General features: G+C 43.9%; 1 protein-coding gene across 1 annotated transcript; it reads right to left on the bottom strand.

The window, feature by feature from the left end:
- Positions 1-1,833: 1,833 nt before the first annotated feature.
- Positions 1,834-17,024, bottom strand: EIF3B (eukaryotic translation initiation factor 3 subunit B). Its single transcript, XM_066561037.1, has 19 exons — positions 16,453-17,024; positions 13,137-13,329; positions 11,991-12,110; positions 11,842-11,899; positions 11,044-11,172; positions 9,872-10,029; positions 9,146-9,277; positions 8,980-9,046; positions 8,835-8,881; positions 7,878-8,088; positions 7,250-7,322; positions 6,661-6,783; positions 6,407-6,485; positions 5,443-5,581; positions 5,121-5,246; positions 4,561-4,638; positions 3,933-4,041; positions 3,447-3,564; positions 1,834-2,404 (listed from the first exon to the last, which is right to left on the bottom strand). The coding sequence occupies exons 1-18, from the start codon at positions 16,904-16,906 to the stop codon at positions 3,461-3,463; spliced, it is 2,400 nt and encodes a 799-aa protein (XP_066417134.1). The 5' UTR covers positions 16,907-17,024; the 3' UTR covers positions 1,834-2,404; positions 3,447-3,460.
- Positions 17,025-20,586: the final 3,562 nt, after the last annotated feature.

Below are 20,586 nucleotides of genomic sequence, written 5' to 3'. Positions count from 1 at the left end.
CCACCATACACAGCTTTAGACAGTACCTACAAACCTGCTTCTGCTTTGACCATCCTCTGAAGCCCTTCCAAAGGCACAGGCTGAGAAGCAGTGGCAGAGAGCTCAAAGCTACACAGATGGATTCAATCCCACAGGACCCTCCTCCCTGCTCCACCTCCCAGTGCTATTCCAAAAAATGGCAAAGAGGAAAATTTACCAAGTGCATTCCCATAAAGCAATTTCAGTAGCACATAATTTACAAAAGGCATGTGAAGTAAGAAACACTAGAGAAAAGATGAAGTAATTGAAGGGAGTGATGTCAGAAATGCCAGTGTTAGATGAGAAAAGGCCTGAACTGATGATCAGTACAAGACCTCATCAGCTTCCAAAGCTGCTGCAGGAACAATTTTGGATGCAATTCTTGAGTTGTTGTTTTCCTCCACTAATGATCCACACTTTAGAGAAGCATCTTAGAAGAGAACTCAATTCATTCAACACTGGAATTATATTCAATTACTTAGAGAACAGCCAGGAATAAAACATAGTAGCCTATGAAACCTTCACTGCGTGGAGACAGGGTAAAAAACCTTCCAGCTCAATTTGTGATTCAAAAAATGGTTGAGATGTCAGCTCTTCCCAACAAAAAGGTCATAAAAATGATTCCTACTAAGCTAGTTCAAGCCATCATTCTTTACCATGAGGGTGGGGAGGCCCTGGCACAGGGTGCCCAGAGCAGCTGTGGCTGCCCCAGCCCTGGAAGTGCCCAAGGCCAGGTTGGATGAGGCTTGGAGCAACCTGGGATAGTGCAAGGTGCCCCTGGACAGGCTTTAACATCCTTTCCAACCCAAACCATTCCATGATCACCAGAGAACTTAGTTGTGCTCTAAGTGTTTCTAGAAAAAATATTTCCTTCCAGTCTAGTTGATAAATGAGGCATGGAAATACTGTGGAGTAAACTTTAATCAACTGTACCTGTTGGATTATGAATGAACAAATGCAGAAAATTGGAAATCAATACAGACTTTTGGAAAAACAACACATGCTGGGTAAAGAGCGAATTGTTGGAACTCAGTCAGTAACATTTATGGGAAAATAATTTTGAAAGCTTCCTGGTGAAGAGGACATGGGAGTTAATTGGGGCATTTGTGCATTGGCCATCACAGCCAATTTACCTGATGACAAAATGAGTCTGAGAACATCCCTGTCCCTTGGCCACCTGCAGCTGAGTGGGGCTGCCCTGTGCCCAGAGGGCCTCCCACTCCAGAGCCGTCCCACCCTGCTGTACAAGTGAGCCCTGGGTTTAAGGAAAGCCAGTCAGAAGTGCTCACCCTGGCAATTTCCCTGCCCAGTCCAGGAGAGAAGACAGGAACATCCTCATTCTCCAAAGGCAAGGAACAGGCCAGCCTCTCTCACTGCTCTGCTCACAAATAAAAATACAGAGAAGCTGCTGCACCAGCTCTGGGTACAGTTCTCCATCCTGAGCCTGGAGGGCTTTGGAAATGAAACAGGTACTGTAAGAGGGGGAAAAAAGCACAGAGCAGTGCTTTGAATTCTGCAGTTTTCACTAGTAAGATACACTAACCCAGTAACTCCTGAGGATTTTATCAGTTTGCAAATGGTTTAATTTCATTTTCTAGTCACTCCACCACCATGGTCAAGGTGACAGATTAATGAGCTGTACCATATTGTAAAAAACCAAGCAAGCACAACACAAAGCCAGAGGGGCGATGAGGAACCGAGATCTGAAAAAAATCCCAAGGAACCATTAGCCAAAACACTCTCTTATTACTGGGTGATGATTGACTTGGATCATTCAGGGAAAGATTCCTTACAAACAACACGTAGCCAGCCTGGTTTTAGTACAGGTCTGCTTTTATTTCCATATTCAGCTCTTTGAGGGAGACATCCTTTCACAATCTGAAAGGAGGAGGGTATAGCCCGCTGTAGTGCTGCTTCAGCACACTAAAACACATCATACAGAAAATGGTTCTGGTGACTTTGCCCCAACCCAAATGAACACCTGTCCATGCCCTGGGGGCACAGAGAGAGTCCTGGAACCCAAACATTGCGTGTGTGAGACAGGGGTGCACTGGTGAATCTCACCTCACTGGCACAAGGCGAAAACTGCCAGCTGGCAAGGACTGCACAGGAGTGGGGAAGTAAATACTGGTAGTAGTGGATTTAAAAAGAAAAAAAAAAAATAATCAAACCCTAGAAAAAAAAATAATATAAATTTAAAAGCAGCGCCTTTCCAGTATCTCACTGCAGCAGGCAGCAAGACTTAAAGGCACTACAATGTGTCAGAATGGAGAGAATCTGGTGCATCCACCCTTCCAGAGTGCAAGAATATGGATTAAGAATTCCAAAGTTGATATAGGCTTTTGGAAAACAAACAAACTTCTCTTCAGCACGAGATCTGGTGGAGCTGCAGAAAAACAACAAAGAGAGGTGAGTTAGTTATGGTGCTTTTGTACAAACAGCTCAACCTCAGAAGCTCAGCTGGTGAAAGGCTACACCAGCTTGTGTTTCACCTCCTCCTAAACTCATGTGGTTTAAATCCATGCACTAAGCAGCTTCTCTCCCTCTTCCTTCCAGAAAAAGATCTCCCATGTATGGAACACATAAACTAGACCAAAATACAGTCAAAGCTCTCAAGGCTATTATTTTTCTACAGCTCCAAGAGGCACTGCAGGGTGACTTACAGCTGCATATTTCCAGTCTCCCCTTCCTCTTCCTTAAGCAAGATCATAAACATGACAGAGCAGGAACTCTGCAAGTTTTAAACCCTGTCTATGTCTGTGAAAGTATTTTTCCTCCTCAATACCATGTCAAGCTCACTAAAGGACATCTCATACAACAGGGGCTGGAAGTACCCTCCATTGTAAGAATTCACAAGAAGGAGCTGGGAAAAACACGCAATTAAATACAAGATTTCCCAGCAAGCCATGCAAATCAGTACACAAAAATCTGCTATCACGTGATCTCTATCCAACTTTTCTAAAAAATAACAACTGAATTAATGCAGGTATTTAAACATAATCTCAAAATTTTATCAGCCCACAGACAAATGCTGTATAATATTTAATACCGTATTTAAACTCTGTCCAGTCTTGGACTAACATGCAAATCTTCCAAAAGGCAAAATTCTGATCTCATACCAACTACAATTCCTCCTACTGACAGAACTTACAGGTTTGCTACACTGTGTTCACAGGCTACCCCTGACTCTGTTGGGGGTTTGATTCCTCTGGCAAGACAGGATTTATAGAGTTAATCTACTCACAATTTTGACTGTCTACAATTACTTTTTAAAAAAACTAATCTTTCCTAGCCATAGAAAAAACATGAATCAACTCAGAGAACACCACATTCACCAGTGCAACAGACAGACCTAAATCCCTAAAGCAAATTATCAACTCTATAGCAATAGTTGACAGAGAGTTTCTCTCAGAGTTATGGTATCTTACCACAGTTTTATTAATTACTCTGGTTCTGCAAGGGTAATAATTTCTTCATTGATAAAAAATTCCACAGTCTCCTCCTCCCAGTCATCGACATTGCTGTCCAGCTCATCTGTGTCTACCCCTGCAATGGAGAAAACATCAACACTGAACACAACAAACAAGGCAGCAATGGAATGATTTGATGCTCTTGGCAGAAAGCCCTTAGACCAGCAGTGAAACAAGAAGTAATGAGGTATTTGGTGCTTTAAATCCTAATCAGTGATATCCAAGGCATTACTGTCTCCCACTACAGTTTTATCCCACGGTCAAGCCAATGCCTTTTTTCCCCTCTTAAATCCTGCCACGATTCAGGATAAAAAGTACAAAAACCTCCAGAGAACACAGGACTGGCTTTAGCAGGAAGCAGAGGGAGAAGAGAAGGGGCTGAGGGGCCCCATGCCCCTCTGAAGGAGGAGCTGCTGTGGCTCTGCCCAGCCCTGTCTGTCTCACCCCCGCGCAGCTCCAGGCGCTCGTTGCGCTGCTCCATGTACAGCTCTTGTGCCATCTTGCGGTACTTCCTGAACTCCTCCATCATCGTGCGCCGCCGCTCCACCAGCTCCTGCAGGCCACAGAGGGATCTTCAACCAACCTCCCCCTGCACCAAACCCACCCCAGGGCTCTTCAACCTCCCCCTGAACCAAACCAAACCCACCCCAGGGCTCTTCAACCTCCCCCTGAACCAAACCCACGCACCAGGCATGCTTGAGTGAGGCAACTTTGTTCTCATAAACAACTTCTACTGACTTAGAAGAAACAAGATTCTCTTCTCTGATCAGAATGCTATTTTGGTGAGGTGTCCTTTTTTCTAATTGAAAGAGCTTTTCTTAATTTAAATACTGGCTAATGCAGCAATGTGCAAAGAACTCCAAAATGTTACCACCTTTGCTTAATGACGTAACACCAGTTCCTCTCCAGACTCTTTACAGTGGCACCTCTCTGAACTATCCATTGGACTAATTCTAACCATCTGGATCAAATGAACACTTGTGATACAGGAAATGCAACTTATATATCACCAGTACAAACTAAGGATAGGCTACAAGAGTTTCATCTAGAATATATTTCAAAAGTGTCTTGCCTTTGAAGCTTTGGACTGGCTCAGACGATCCTTCTGCTCAAATATCTTGGAGTATTTCTTCAGGTCCTTCTTAATTTGCTGTGAAACAGGAAATTTTATTTCAACTGGAGTTTCAGGCTAGCAATTACAACCATCATCTTCTCTAAGCACTCCTTTGGTAGGCCTAAGCAGGCTATGCCCTTCTGAAAAACATCTCTCTGCTAGGCAATTTCCTTTCACTATAATTTTGTGCCTCCTGGCTTATAGATCATACAAGCACTTCTGTACACATACAACTAGCAAGGTCTGAAGAGCAAAACTCAATTTACTCTTCTTTATACCCTTTCATCATACCCTAACTTCAAGAACAACCGGTAATCACTTCTATTTTGAGCTTATAATAATACAGTTAATATCTGCAGACATTCCTAGAAGTGAGGTCCCACACAGCAATGTGTTTATTCACACATTCAGGGCAAAAGGCAGTTGTGTAACAAACCTCATCCCCAAGAAGAGGGAGCACACCAAATATGCTTTATGGCCCAAATCCATGTCAGCACAAAGTCCCTGGAGTGCCCTACCTTTATCTGATCCTCACTGAGCAGGGTGGCTGGTCGTGGTCTCCAGAGCAGCTGACAGAACCTGTCTTTGTTGTTTTTCTGAAGCAGACGGCCTTGGAAAGTCCATAACCAATATGCATTGTCCACCTTGAAGAGCAAAGCAGCAGCTCAGCCAAAATAAGCTTTAACTTAACAGTAGAGTGCTCAGAAATAATGTTTAAAATTGTAGTGGAGGTTAAGTCATTTGACCAGTGACAGGGTTCATTTTCTCTTCCTAATCAATAACCCTTTCCAAAACCACTGGAAGAGCAAGCAGGGGTGGGGGAAAGAGGTGCATCAGTACCTTGTGGCTCCACCAAGACACAGAGGTGACAATGTATCTGCCCGTGGGGTCCCACTCCACGTCCGAGGCCGTGTAGTGCTCGGCAATGTTCATCATGGTGCAGTCAGATGTGTCAACAAAGGCTAAGGCACCATTCATGCTGCACAGGTGAAACAGGACATTGCTTTACACAGCAGCACAGCCTGGGCTTTGAAAAACATGCCACAAGCTGCATCTCTACAACTCCTCATTGCAAACAAAGTCTCACAGCAGCCAAGAGAGCAGCCAGGGTTCTGCCAGTCTCTGTGGCTGGAAAGGAAGGCAGTGGATAAAAACAAAATGCCACATAAGAATGACACTTCTGTTTCTATGTTCAGGGACCCATAAGAATACAAATAAATGGGTTAAAGTCACTGTAAAAACATACTCTGGGCAAGCTACAGCCAAAGTTTAACAATCATATGCTTAGACATAGTAGTGAAGAAGACATTAAAGAAAAGATTTCTAAGACGAACAGCAGTGTTTGTTTAAAAGCACATGAAAGCAAATATTACTTGACTGATTGACAACAATAATTTTCACTTGCTCTAAAGTGGAACTTCCTTGATAATTCTTTCACAAAGCAGCACTGTCAATAACAGGTATTGCCCATGAAAGGGCACAAGGCAATGACAACAAATGCATCACAAGAGCCATAAGCATGTCCAAACTGGTTGGCTCAGTCAGTATTTAACTTAAACAGCTGAAGGTGTTTCTAAAGATCCACTTTTCTGTTGAAAAATGCATTCTTCACCTGGTGTGGCAAAAATAGGAAGTGAAAGCTGCAAAGGACTAAGATACATCATGAAGCTGCATCTCTGCTCTGCCTTTGCTTTTGCACAGCTCAATCAGGATTACAGCAATCAGCCTTGTCAGGGACACCAAACACTTCTTGGTGAGATACTGTAGTTCTTTACCTCTTTTAAAATCAATGTTCAACACTCACCTTCTGAGGCCAGCCAACACCACAAACTGCCCCTGGGGACTCCAGAATATCGTGTTTGCCTGCTGTTTGTCAAAAGTCTCTGAAAAGAAACAAGGCAAATTCAGAAAGAGATCTCAATCCAATGCCATCAATTACATGCATCAACCCCACTAATTTCTCACAAAACATCACAAACAGATGCAATTTTGAGTTTATAGCATCTATCACCATGCAAAATGTTTAGTATCTGCACTTTTCACTTGTTTTTCACTTACTTATGAGTTCTATTTTCCCGTTGTTTTTCACATGGTAAAAGGAAACTGAAATTCGTGGAGTTTCTCCATGCAACACAGCAAACTTGCTTCCATTTGGTTCCCAAGCAAAGGCTATGATGCTTTCTGTAACAAGAGAAGCCAAAACTCTGTAAAAGGACAATAGAAACCTCTAATTTCAAGTAGTTACCAAAGAAAACCAAGATATTGAAGAGAGAGAACCCATCAGTTAACAGACTTTCTTTTAAAACACAGGTTGATAAGGCAATTGCAGGGAGTTAGGGGAAATGTTTCTAACTATAGCTGCAGGCCTTCCATCATCTACAAAATACATTGCTATTATCAGCCCTATCATTTTGATTAATACCAGACTTTCAGTTCTGTCATTTTTCCAGTCAGTCATAAGTACGAACAACAACAGAAGTTTTGATTTCTCATTTTTACATGAGACATTCTGCAACATCAAAACCCCACTCTTTTCCAAAGGGTTAAATTCCTAATTATGTCAGGTGTTGACAAGAATTTCTAAGAAAGACACAAGCATCTCTGCAGAAAAGTTCAAGCTCAAAAGTAAGGAAATACTTGGCATTACCTTTCATTTCCACCACATCCACTGGCACCTGTTTCTCTCTCATGCGGAATATTTCAAAGTTGGTCACTACTCCCTGTGAAGGCCAAAATCAGCTCATTACCAGCACAAAAACAACAGAGTAAATAATTTTATCACTAGGCACAGAAGGACAACTCCTCAATTAGCCTGTTAGGACACAGGATGAGAGTGAGTCAAGGTTTATTCCTTTCATGAGAGCAGATAAATACAATATACCTCCTTACCAAAAACATTCTCAATTTGTTCTGATAAAGAATAACTTCAGAATTGTAGAAAAGCATTTATCTTTTTTCAGACTGTTATAAAATTTAATTAAAACAGATGAACATGTGGCACATTATGCAGCTTGACCTACATGTTGTTCAACAGCTGCTTAATTGTGATCAGGAGTGGAGGTAAGGCACAGACCTCACAGAGACCAAGAGGCCACTGAAGTCAAATCAAATTCTGGTTGCAAACATTACATACATTTTGCTTTCCACATGCTTCAAATCCAAACGGAAAAAATTAAAAATAGCTTTGACATAATATAATTTACACTGCCTTTACTTAAAGACAGTACTGCAAGAAAAGGAAGCAGCTTTTCCCAGTAAGATCAGAAGCCATGTACCTGTGTGCCTTTGGGAGTCCTGTCCACCTTCACACACAGGTAGTCCCCGTTCTTCTGCCAGTGCAGTTTGCAATCGACTACGTTGAACAAATTCCGCACACGAATTTCTTGTCTAGAAGGCAGCTGCATCAAAGTCACTCTTGCTGGGATGTCTTTGTCCTCAGGCACCCAGAAAGCAATTATGTTACCACCTGGAGACCATGAGAAGTCTCTACAGGAACAAAGTTAAAAATATGCCGTTTTAATTTTCAGTTGGATACTACAAGCAGAAAGCACTTTCCTCAGAGTATCTGAATGTTGCAGACAAAGATCACCTCTCAGTAATAAAGACAGGCACAGATACATAACTCAGAGCAATTTAATAACAATACCTAAACAGATTTTTAAGCAGCTGTTTAAATTTGCTGTATCACCAATGTTGTCTCACCAGTACATCTCACCAAAGAGCAGGGGTTGCACACAGAGTAACTGCTAAAGATCTAAGAACAAATGAGCCAAAAAAAATCCCTACTAAATTACCATGGAGACCATCTTCTTGCACCTGGGTACACTTAATTTTCTTGCTGCTTTACAGAGATGTACTTTAAAAACTCTCACAGGAGTCAATGTGTCTTGTGCAGACACAGCACACTGCTCTAAGCCAGCACAACCACCTTGTTAGGGAGATATTCCCTAATAAACTGCATTCCAGTCTGGTTTTGTAGACAAGGAACAGAATTCCTAAGATGGATTAAGCAGTACCACAAAGAGGATTTCAAAGCACAGACTCTACCAAGTGTGGTCATCAACAAGTGGAGAGTTTTCCATTTCTTTTTGCTACTTTGTCTAATTTGACCACGTCAACATGTAAAGCTCTTTGCTCCAGGCAACATAAAGATTGCTCTTGCCATAACAAATCCCCAGACTAAAAGATTCCAGCTAAAGAGCACAGTTATGATTCCAAGGGAATAAACTCACCTTATCCCATTGATTTTCAAGCTCTTTTTGTCCAACAAACCCATAGACTAAAATGAGAAAATGATGAATTTTCAAGTTAGTAACACTCTTACATTTACACATGTATTTCTACTCTCATTATTATGCAAAAAAAGCAAGAACTTACTGGTGTTTCATAGATGCTGAGGGTATCTGAAGTCATTCGAGCAAAGAATTTACCATCATGACTCCATCTAAGCAAGCAAGAAAAAAACCATGAAATTGGAACTGCCTTTTTATTAAATGAAGTCTGAGACCACAACTCTCTACTCTAATTCTGCTTCTCAACCTACTTAAAAATAGGCCAGTGAGCTGAGTTTTCACAGTGGAATCCTCTCTTCTTTTGGCCAGTCAGAATATCCCAGATGATGATAGCCTGAGGGTCATCCTGTGTGTCCATCAAAGGGCTGAAGGTCACTAAATACCTACAAAATAAATAAACCAATTCATTATTGAAACTTCATCTAATATGTCAGTACCATTTCATTCAAGTAGTATTTAAATACCAGGCACTTTTAAACAGCAGTTTCTCTAATGGGATTTTTCAGGGGAGGGAAAAGTAAGAACAGGATGAGAAAGGAGGAGAAAGTTTCCCTGGCATCCCTCTGGCTGAAAAGGTTCCAGATTTATGTACAAGTCCTCCCATGTTGATGTTACAAGGGAGGGGAACTCACCAAATACACTGTTATATAGTTTTGACATGAGAATAACATCAGTTTCCAACTAAACACAAATTATTGACCTTATCCAACCCAAAGTACAGGGATGCTGGGCTTCTCCATTGAAAGGTAAATAATCTCTTTAAAACAAAAAAGCATAAAATTAGTCTGCTTCCTAATGTGTTACTTGAAAACTCAAATGAAATGCATCTCAGTCCTGAAATTATTTTATCCTTCTCTCCAGAGCTCTTTAATGTTAAAAAAAATCTTAAGAAATTAATTTCAGCACTCCAGATTTGGAGTGCAGCTCATGCCTCATGCTTTTGACTGCTTAGCCCAAACCAACATCATGCTCTGTACCTTTCACAGGGTGAGAAGTCAATGAGCTGCACTCCTTGGTGACTAAACCTTTGAATCTGCTTGAACTTCTCTCCACCCCAGAGAGCAATGCCCCTCTGGTGGAACGTAGCCAGGTAGGTGCCTTTGGGGGACCAACGGACGTAGGTCTCTGTCCACCTCTGGATTTAAAAAAAAAAGGACATACAAAAGTTTATTTTCATGCTGTGTCCCTGGAAGGGAAAGAATTAATGCATGGCTTGTAGCAGCACATTTTGTAAATCCCTTTACTAAGTGAAGATGCCAGGATGTGTGATAACTGTGGAGTTTTATTTCATGCACACAATGCACAGTACTTATTCTTCAGGTTCAAAATTGTCAATTGAGACCTTTTCAACTTACAGATCACCAAAGAGGTTTTTCAGGAACAGTGACATCCTTTGTGCAATAACAAACCCACCTAACACCCTGGATTTCCTTCTTTCAGTCTTAATCCTTCTTCAGATGAACATACTGTTCTTAAAAGTAAGGGTAGGTATTTTGAATTTCTGAACAACTGGACCTTCAGCTAAGTTAGAGAGATCTCAGCAATACAGACCACAGCCAGAGACCATGGTGATGAGCAAATATTCTCACCATCTCAGAGCCAACTTCCTCCTACTGAAATGCACAATGGTTATTAAGGAAAATGCTCCTGGGTCCTAACAGTTCCCAGCAAGTCCAGTGCCTGCAGCAGACAGGCAGACTAACTCTCCCTTTTTTATGCCATTACCAAACCAGCTATTCCTCTTTAACACCTCTGTGGTCAGCACAAAAGCAAGGAGTCATCTGAAGTAGCAAATATAAGCACATATTCAGCTGGAATGAATAGTGCTCCTCAAACTCTGACTTTGCTCAGGTCTTTCTGAATCACCTATAACAGAGAGATGAAGGAAACTAATGGGCATCATAGACCAGTTATAAAAAAAAAACAAACACCACCACAAACTCTTGAAAAGTTCACTTCACAGTTCTCTTACCAAAGCAGCTAAGTCTAATTCTAAAGGATGTGGTTTCACCACTCTTCACAAGGAAAGAAAAATATTTCAGCAATGGGAAAAAGCCTTTTTTTTTTCTCAATTAAAAAAGCTGCAATATCATAAAATGAAGGAGATTGCAGAAACACTGCCAATCTCCAGCACTTCCAGGACACTCACTGCTCTGTCCTCAATTTGAACAGGTTCCTTGATGTCATTCCAAAAAATGGATGTCCGGTCTCCTGACTCAAAGATCACACTGTACTGATCCCTGCAATCAGGGTCTTCCAACCAGTATCTGAGATTCCCCTGAGAAAAACACAGCAAAAGACTGTTAGTGAGTCCAAGGCTAAGTCAGCAAGTTCCACTAATTAGTATCTTCCACTAATTAGTAACTTCCACCTGGCAGGTGGAAGTTGATCTTACCAGAGAGTGCAACTTCGGGGTCTTACCACTGCAAACAAGTTTTTGAAGTGAAATTAAACAATCCCAATTACTGGATGCTGGAGGCTGAGAGCACACCATAAACAGGTGGACCTTCAAGGTGTTTTGATGATGTTTAATACTTATTTTAAACAGGAAGTAATTTGGTTTTTAAAGAAAAAGCAAACTATTGTTTCTTCCACCAGCCTATTTACAAAGCAACCAGTAACAAACACCAAAGTTTGCCTCAAACAATTGAGAATATAAAAAGATGCTTTTGAAAATCTATTTAAAAATGACTTGTGCAAACTTATTATTCACTCTTAAATAATAAGAGTAAATTAAGCTTCACACTATGTGTAACTATTAAGCAGAAGCACTGAGTTCCTCCCATCACTGCATGATGGTGAGCATGAAGGAACAGAGCATGTGATCAGCACTGCTATTTACAACACATTAACACATGGTTTCTATTTTCATATGGACATTTCAGCAATGAAGTAACCATTTAATATTTAGCTGAATATTCTTTCCACTTTTCCAAAAATTTCTTACCAAATCCTTAAATGGCTGTTTCTCAGGGATTTCCCACTCATCACTTATTGTCATGTACCTGAAAGAGCAATTTGGTTGGTTACAGTCCATGCAGGCACTCAGGATTAGAATCCCCAAATTTACAGATAACACACAATTGCTGTACTCACTTATCAAAGTCAGTGAAGAGGTTAACTCTGAAAGTGTGCTGCTTATCCAGTTTGTATCCATCTGCATTCTTCACAGCATCCACAGCATGGGAGGGAGACATGTACTCCAGGAAGATGTACCTGCAAGGAAGGAAAATCAAAGTAGAAGACATTATTGACTACACAACAGGCTCAAAATAAAGCAGAAACAATGGGGAGTAATTAAGAATTCAGTACAGAGCATCTACAAGATAACCTCTTGTCTTGTCCTTAACTAATTAGGGTCAACAGCAAATTAAACCCCATTCTGGCCACAGGCTCACACACATTTTTTAGCTCTCTAGGCCTGACCTCAGTTAATCTGATATCCTTTCTGAAATGGGCCAGACAGAGCAGTGAATGCAAGCTCAACACAACCAGGACAAGTGAGAGACAGGAACATGCAGGTTACATCCACAGCTCCTCCCAGCTGAGTAACAGGTCATGTTTAGGAATTGGAACTTGCTGTCACAGGCTTCTTCAATTTTTTTCTTTCAATGTTTTTCAATTACAGAACTCAGATTCCTTCTGGCCACTTAATCCAGTTAGCTTGCAGTCCAGCAGACTCAAAACTAATGGTATCCTGAACATCATCAGTGTCTCAGATGTATGAACAGAGAGACAGAATAATTTTCAAGCTGACCTTATAGAAACAACAATCCCTCCACTCCAGAAAACTCTTTCTATGCCTTATAAAGTGTGGATTCCTCCAATACTCAGAATATATGCTACAGATATTGACAATCTATTTTGCAACAAACAGGCCAGCCATTGCTACTAAGTTTCTAGCTCAAGAGGATCTTTAACTTCTACCATAGCAGAAAACTAAGAAAAAACTCCCCACGTTGCACAGAAATTTGTCCCCAAACCCAGCCAAACTGTTTCCATAATTAATCCCCACCAGCCTCCACCATGGAGCCTAATGAGCTATTCATCTTCTCAGTTCCCTCAGGAACTTGTTTGTCACTGAGACTGATGTGAGGACTGCACAGGCTGAGGTAGAAGAAGGTGATGATAACAACTATGAGGTCACCATAAAAACTGGCCATAAAGTATTGACACTAAAAATCAAAGATAAGCCAGAGCTGTGTTTCAGTCCTTTTTCCAGTTGGAGTTATCATGACTTACCCTTTTGTTTTTCCATCTGCTTCTGGATAAAATTCATTGATAATTTTACCAAACTTGGAGAATATTTTGTGGATGACATTCTTCAGTTTCTCCAGTCGGTCTGGTCCAACCTGGGGCACGTTATCCACGACAATCACAGAGTCTATTCCATCTGCCTCCTGTGGCTGATCTTTCAGGATGTCACCAAGCAGCTCTGCAAAGACAGCACAGACAGGAAAGTAAAGCACTGCTCACATCATGAAGGAGGGAAGACAAAGATAAAAAGAACTGTGAGAGGTAGAAAACAGGGAGACTTCAAGAAATTTCAAGAATCACTTAAGAAACTTGGTAGTGACTGAACCTTCTATCAGAAAAACAACTGAACAACAGCCCAACAGCACACCCTAAGTGACAGGATTATGTGGTTTCATGGCAAACTTAGAGCACCCAACTCTTGAAGTCTTTCTTAAAAACATACTTTACACACTGAGGTCGTCAATGCTTGCTCTATCAGTTTTTTTCAGGAGATGGAACTGGCTCACAAAGTCCCCAAAACTGACAATAGCACAGACAAATGCATGATTTACTACCTGACCTCTGACCAGTCCTCTTGCTCAAATTATAACCAGATGACTTTGATAAAAGTAAATGTAACCTGTACCTCCCAAGTTTTAGCATAATTCAAAACTATCCACCATACTGGAAGTTCTGCCTGTCTCAGCATCACTGTAATTAAGAACTCACACTCCATCTAAACCTTTAATTAAGAACAAAAACGAAGGTCTAAGGCAAGACACTGAAAGCCATATTTAAGCTTTGTGAAGACAAGCACAGATCTTTTCACACTGGATAGTCTTTGAACTTATTAATTCCTGAATATCTGCAGAAAGCTTTAAGATTATGTGAAGATCACTATAAAGTACAAGACTACAGAGAAAATAAGTTCACACCACCATACCTTTGAATTAGATAAAATCTGGAGAGTCAGACTATCTACAGCATGCACAGACTAAGAAACAAAATCCAAACACATGTAGAAAGACTTCAACTATGAGAATAAACTAAAAAAGGTGCTGTATATGCTGATATTTTGAAGACATTAGATTTTTGATGGTTTTGTAATTCAAGAAATTTTTCTGCCCAGAAACATCACTGCAAAGATCTCCAGCAATGAAGAAATATGAGAAACATGCTTACTTTGAATTTCAAACTACTAAAAAGTTGCTTTCTACAACTTTAAGCTTCAACAGGTTATTACACATGAAGCTTCCCATTGATCTGGGGTAACATAAATCACAATTATTTAGCCCATTACCACCAAGATTAGGTAGCATCCACAGAATGTTGTTGTTTGTAATATTTATCACTCAAAAATATTATCTCCATGTGCATGCAGGAACTACAAATAACAATATAAAATATATAAAATGAAAGCATGCCCCACAAGGACATTTCTACAGGAGTCTATTAGCAAAAGGAGAAAACCGAAGTAAACCACAAAAGGGTAATTTTTAAGGCTCCTTTAGCCATTTTTTTCATAGCCATTTCTCACAAAAGACTTTGTAGGCCAAGGAATGCATGTTTAGATGCCAGAGCAGCAATGCAACACCCTGTATTGAGTCAAAACTGTAACAAACTGAAGCCAAATTCCCAGCCTGTGCCCTGAAATTCCAAATTGTGAACAAAGGAATCTTCAAAGAGCAAGAAGCAGGTTCAGCCAGCTCCTGCTGCAGCCAGAAGGGAAGCAGGGTGTGGTGGGTGCAGGGCTATCTTCAGCTGGCAGCATTTTAAGGACCACTGTCATTATCTGAACTAAAGCCTCGCTGGTCCCTAAGTGGGTGTCCAACACATCCCTTCTGCTTTAACCCACACCAGCTGCTCTTCCATGCCGACATCTCCCGGGGAAAAGGAGAGGCAGCAAAGGATCTGAGATGTTCCAGGGCTGCAGCTGGTCTGTCTCACAGGTGTTCCTGAGCATCTGAGTTATCACAGCACTGGAAGAGCCTTGGCTTGGTCACACTGGGCTGCTTTTCTCTTTGGGAAGGCACCAGAATAATGAGAAAGAAGTAAGGAAGCTCAGCTAGCCATACACACAGATGGAAAGCCAGACCAGCAAGAGTGACTAAACCAAAACCCTGTAATTCAGCCACTAACACTGGATTTCAGACAGCTGAGAAGTTAACCAAATTAATTAACAGCAAAATAGGTGGGGATGGAAAATGTGCTCAGTTTCCAAGAAGGAACTGAACATAACAATCCTAAATGTACACAAAGTGTATTAAGCAGGCACTTAGCAAAAATAATCCAACTCCAAGGCAATTTTGCCAAAGTCTCTTTAAGAAACAAATGTAAAAGTTCAAAGAGCTGTTATACAGATTGCTAAACTGAGAACAGCAAACACTTCCTTAATCTAGGATATTTGGCTGCTGATTTAATAAACTAAACAAAGGACTGGAACACAAAAATGCACCTGCATCACCTGTATTCCACTGCCACTTGAGATAACTGGCTGATTTACAATCCTGTGCTTTAGAAACATTTTTCCACTTTTTATATGTGTAACAGACCCTAAAGACCCTAAAATAGCAAAAATACTGAACAATAATGGGGAAACAAGTACTTTTCCTATTCAAAAAACTAAGAAAATTTATCTGGAAAGACTCATCTGAAAAACACTACATTAGAGTTCTAAATTCTCTATTACAAGCCCATGTGTAACATTTATTGTCTGTGCAGTTACACGACAGCTTGGCCATTTTAAGGCAGTCAATATCCACTACTTTTAAAAGAGCCTGGGCTGACATTTTTAACTGCCAGAAACGATTTTTCTCTATTTTCTTGTCACAAAACACCTACACCACATCTTCACGAGCAGTAACTCTCCTCAATCCCTATTTACCTACGGATTTCATTCTGGGTGCATGGAAAAAACAAGAACGATGAAACATAATTTGTAACCACCACATCAACCATTTAAAACTTCTGTTTGTAGAGCTGAGTTTACAAAGGAAGGGAGACGAGCTGGTGATTCCACTCAGAGGGCAGCCCACACCTGAGGTGTAACAGCGGCTTTAAAACCACTTTGACAGCAGCTTTTAGAACAGCAGCGTGTGCGGGGCAGACATAACTCAGGAAGAAGATGATTTAAACTAAACAAAGGTTTTAGAGCAGCAGCGTTGTTCGGGGCAGAGATAACTCATTAAGAAGATGATTTCCGAAGCCCAGCTCCGATGTGGATGTGCAGCTGCCCCGCAGCCGGGCCGGGGGCTCGGGGCACGGCGTTCCCCGCCCCGGCCCCGGCTCCCCGGGGGCTCCCCCGGCTCCTCCCGTCCCGCACCTTCGTCGCTGATGTCGTCCACGAAGTCCTCGGGGTCGCTGAAGGAAATCTCATCCTCGGGCTCGGCCGGGGCGGCGGGCGCGGCCTCCCCGTTCTCCTGCGCCGCGCCGGGCTCGGCCTCGGCCGCCGCCTCGGACTTGGGCTCCGCCGCGGGCTCGGCCTCAGAGCCGGGCTCGGGCTCGGCCTTCCCGGGGCTCTGCTGCCCGGACGGCGGCTGCGGCTCGGGCGGCTGCTCGGGCTCCGCGGCGGCGGCGGGCGGCGGCTCGGGGGGCCCCGGCGGCGCCTGGGACTCGCCTCCCCCATCCTGCTCCTCATCCTCCTTCTCGTCCTCCTCCTGCTCCTGCTGCGGCGGCTCCGTGGGCGGCGGGGGCGCGTCCGTGTGCTCGAGCTCCTCGGCGGGGCCCTGCGCGCCGGGCGGCGCGGCGGCCGCGGGGCTCTCCTCGGTGTCCTGCATGGGGCGGCGGTGCTGCCCGGCCCGGGTGCTGTGCGCGGGTGTCGGTGCGCGGATGTCGGTGCGGTGCCCGGTGTTCGCTGCGGACTCCCGGTGCCGGTCTCGGTCCCGTCCGGAGCGCGGCGGGGAAAGGCGGGGGAGGGGCGGGGCGGCTCCTACGGCCGGGCCATGTGCGCCAGGCCCAGCGGCCCGCGCGCGCCGGCGCCTACCAACGCGCGCTGGGCGAGAGGGGGATTGCTGTCCCCGCCGCCGCTCCCGCCCGTCGCCGCCTTCTCTCTCCGCCGCACACGGGCGATTCCGGCGCCTTTGCCAGCCCCGGCTCTCTCCGCCAGCGGCGGCTTCTTCACCTTCTCACCCACTGCACGACTGCCACCCCTATTTCGTGACTGCTGTGGTTGCGCCCAAGATGGCGCCGCCTTCCATTCTACTGAGGTGGGGTCCAGCCGAACCATTTTTTGGGGGCGCCGCTACATTTAACTGCGCTGGCGCCCAGTGAAACCTCCTCCCTCAGCACACGTAGCTGCCAAGAGCTGCGCAGCAGGTGACAGGACAATGCCACGTGAAAGGACAGCGCACTGGCACGAAACTTCCCCTACGACCCCCCTACAATGTTTCACTATGGCTTCGCCCGATGTCAGTCGGCGCGCGCGCGGGCGCTACCAAGTTGGTGTAGAGGGGGAGGCGCGCGGTGCTCCGCCGACATCGACGCGGTTGTGCCGGGGCGCGGCGAGGGCGGCGGGTCAGCGCCCCCCCTGCGGCGGCGGGGCCGTGTGGTAGGGCCCGGCGGTAGCGCCACATCAGCCGGGCGAGATGGCGGAGCCGAGAGCGGTGAGGGAGCTGAGGGCAGCCGCGGCTGGGCGGCTTCCGAGCGCTGTTTTATCCCACCGTGACCTTTGTGGGTTTTAAATAACATTTTTCCTGAGGTACAAGATGACAGTGGCCATGTTACGGCATCTCTGTCTGCCCCGCGAGAAGCCTTAAGGGCCGGTGACCTCCCGGTGCAGGCGGACACACAGGGCAGTGATCTGAGGGGTCACGGTGCGCGGTCCTGGCATTTTAGCGTGATTTTTAAATGGTTTCTGGACTGAAAGCTCTCCTCTCTTTATGTTGGCTACCAACATGACTGACCTGAGAGACGTGACCCCACATTATCGATTAAAGCACCGCATTCTGTCCCGGGCACCTCAGGCTGATGAGGATCACAAATACATGAAGTGTGACTTCTGCCACGATGTGTGTTTATATATACACATATATATATATATAGTATATGTTGTACATTCAGAGTGGATACTGCGGTGTGACTTCCGTCACCATGTGTGTATATATATATTTATATAGTATATTCAGAGTGGCTCAGAGAACTTGGAATTTGCCTCGGATACCATCTTGAGGTGACAATTTTAGAGGAAAAAGTTCTCGAGTAATGGCTCATCTGTTCAAACTTAGAGACGAACACCTGCATTTTGAGTAGGATTTCTTTCTTTATCCCAATGCTTTCAATCAATCATCAAAACAGACAATGCCAGCTTTAAAAAAAAAAAAAAAGGCAGAGCAGGTAGTATACAGGACATTTTAAAATTAGTCATCTATTGCAGCATCTTGGATGTTTTGAGAAGCTCTTCGGGCGGTGTTTGGGAAGCTGAGTCAGGCCAGCTGTGTAATGTTTCAGGGAGTCACACGATGGCATCCGAACTCCACTGCAGCTCCCCGGCTGAGTGTGTCCCTTCCCTGTGGAGGCAGCTCCCGTGAATGGAAACGATGACTGGCACTTGGGGCAGCAATTTTTTCCCCTCGTTGCATCGTGGTAGCTGACAAGCCCCTGACTTCCCGGTCAGCCCCAGCACTGACTCTGAAGTGAACACAAAGTGCTGTTTCCTGCCATCACAGCCATGTGTGTTTCCAAATGTGAGGCAGGACATGGTCAATCCATGGTCCCAGCTGGGTCCTCGGTATTCCGTGGCTCTTCCAGGGGTGTGCATGAGGTCTGGGTTGCTTTTGTTTCACCACTCCCACCGCTGTCTCTGTTGCTGGAATGTGCAATTTCTGCAGTTGCCCTTTTTCCTGTTTGCACTCTTCCAGTCCTTTGGTTAAGCCGTAGATCTGAACATTGGATTCTCCTTTCCCTGACTCTTTGCACTTTCCTCTACTTTTCAGCAACTTTTGATTTATCTGCTCTTCCTTCCTTCTCCTTTTCCTTTCTCTGTTGAAATTTCCCCTCAGTCCCTGCCCTATCTCACTGCTATTCTTTTTTCTTCTGGCCCTTACTCAGCAATCTGAGGGAGAGTGGAACAACTTTTAAAAACACAGATTTTGGCACTGGCAGCTGAAGCCTGTTCCTTTAAGTACTCCACATGCAAAACTCCCAATCAATGGGAAATTTGGGGGAAAAAAATCTTGCAGGAAAGGCTTTTTATAACACAGCTCTCCAACCAGCAGAGCCTCATGAATTTTATTGCGTGCAGGTGATCTGAGAATAGTGGAGCTGACAGCTCTGTTTCCTAAACTGAATTCTGAAGGAGTAAGCAAATTCTTGTATGAAATTTCATCTAATCCTGACAGGACGTGCCCAGAATGACACTCTGTGAGGCAGGGCCTGGGGTAGGGATTTATTTCTGCGTTGCTTTTGTCACCTGGAACCTGCTGGTTCAGCCCCGCTCTGGTGAGACCCAGCTGGAGTCGTGCATCCAGCTCTGGGGTCAGCACAGCAAGGACAGGGAACTCTTGGAACAGCTCCAGAGGAGGCCACTGAGATGATCAGAGGGATGGAAAGGAAGGAAAGGCTGAGCAAATTGGGATTGTTCAGCCTGGAGAAGAGAAGGTGTCAGGGTGACCTGACTGTGACTTTTCAATACCTGAAGGGGCTTGCAAGAAAGATGGAGAGAGATTTTTACAAGATTTTTACATTATTTTAAATCAAAATGGAGTAGGTTTGATTAGATATGATGAAAAAAATCTACCCTGTGAGGGTGGGCAGGCCCTGGCACAGATTGCCCAGAGAAGCTGTGGCTGCCCCAGCCCTGGAGGTGTCCAAGGCCAGGTTGGATGAAGCATGGAGCAGACTGGGACAGTGGAAGGTGTCCCTGCCCACAGAATGGGGTTGTGACAAGATGATCCTTAAGGTCCCTTCCAACCCAAACCATTCTGTGATTCTCTGACGTGTCCTTTTTTTTCTTTAGCGTTTCTTTATGCTCAAGGTTTTCCAGAAGCTTTTGCTGCATTTACAGCAAATACAGAAGTGTTCAATAACTTACTTTTTCAATTTTTCAATTTTTCAACTGCCCCGTTGAAAAATTATTTCTGCAATTGAATTATTTTCCACAGTATTTTTCTTCAAGACTCCGAAGCAATCTTCAGTTGAGAATATCTTATTTATACCAAATAAATAGTTATGCTATTAGCTTAAGTACAGACCAATCAAAAATCTATAGCTGAATGAGAACATGTTGATTCCTCCATTCATTTTCTCCAAAAATGCTGTATGGGCGAAAAATCCTGCGGTGTTCAGAAGTGCTGAGCATGCAAAACTCTGCTGGGCTGCTGTACAAACATGATTTGAAGGGCCTCTCAGCTTAAATAATGCCATGCTTTTTTAATTTTATACACAGCTTTCGTCTGCACCCACGCTCTTGGGGACTGAGCTGAAATAGCACCGAGGGAGGAGGAAAAAGAGAATCACTGAC

This window comes from Molothrus aeneus, chromosome 16 (genome assembly GCF_037042795.1).
Source record: "Molothrus aeneus isolate 106 chromosome 16, BPBGC_Maene_1.0, whole genome shotgun sequence".
NCBI lineage: Eukaryota > Metazoa > Chordata > Aves > Passeriformes > Icteridae > Molothrus > Molothrus aeneus.
The sequence above is the reverse complement of the archived record's forward strand: the minus strand, read 5'-3'. Positions and strand labels throughout refer to the sequence as shown.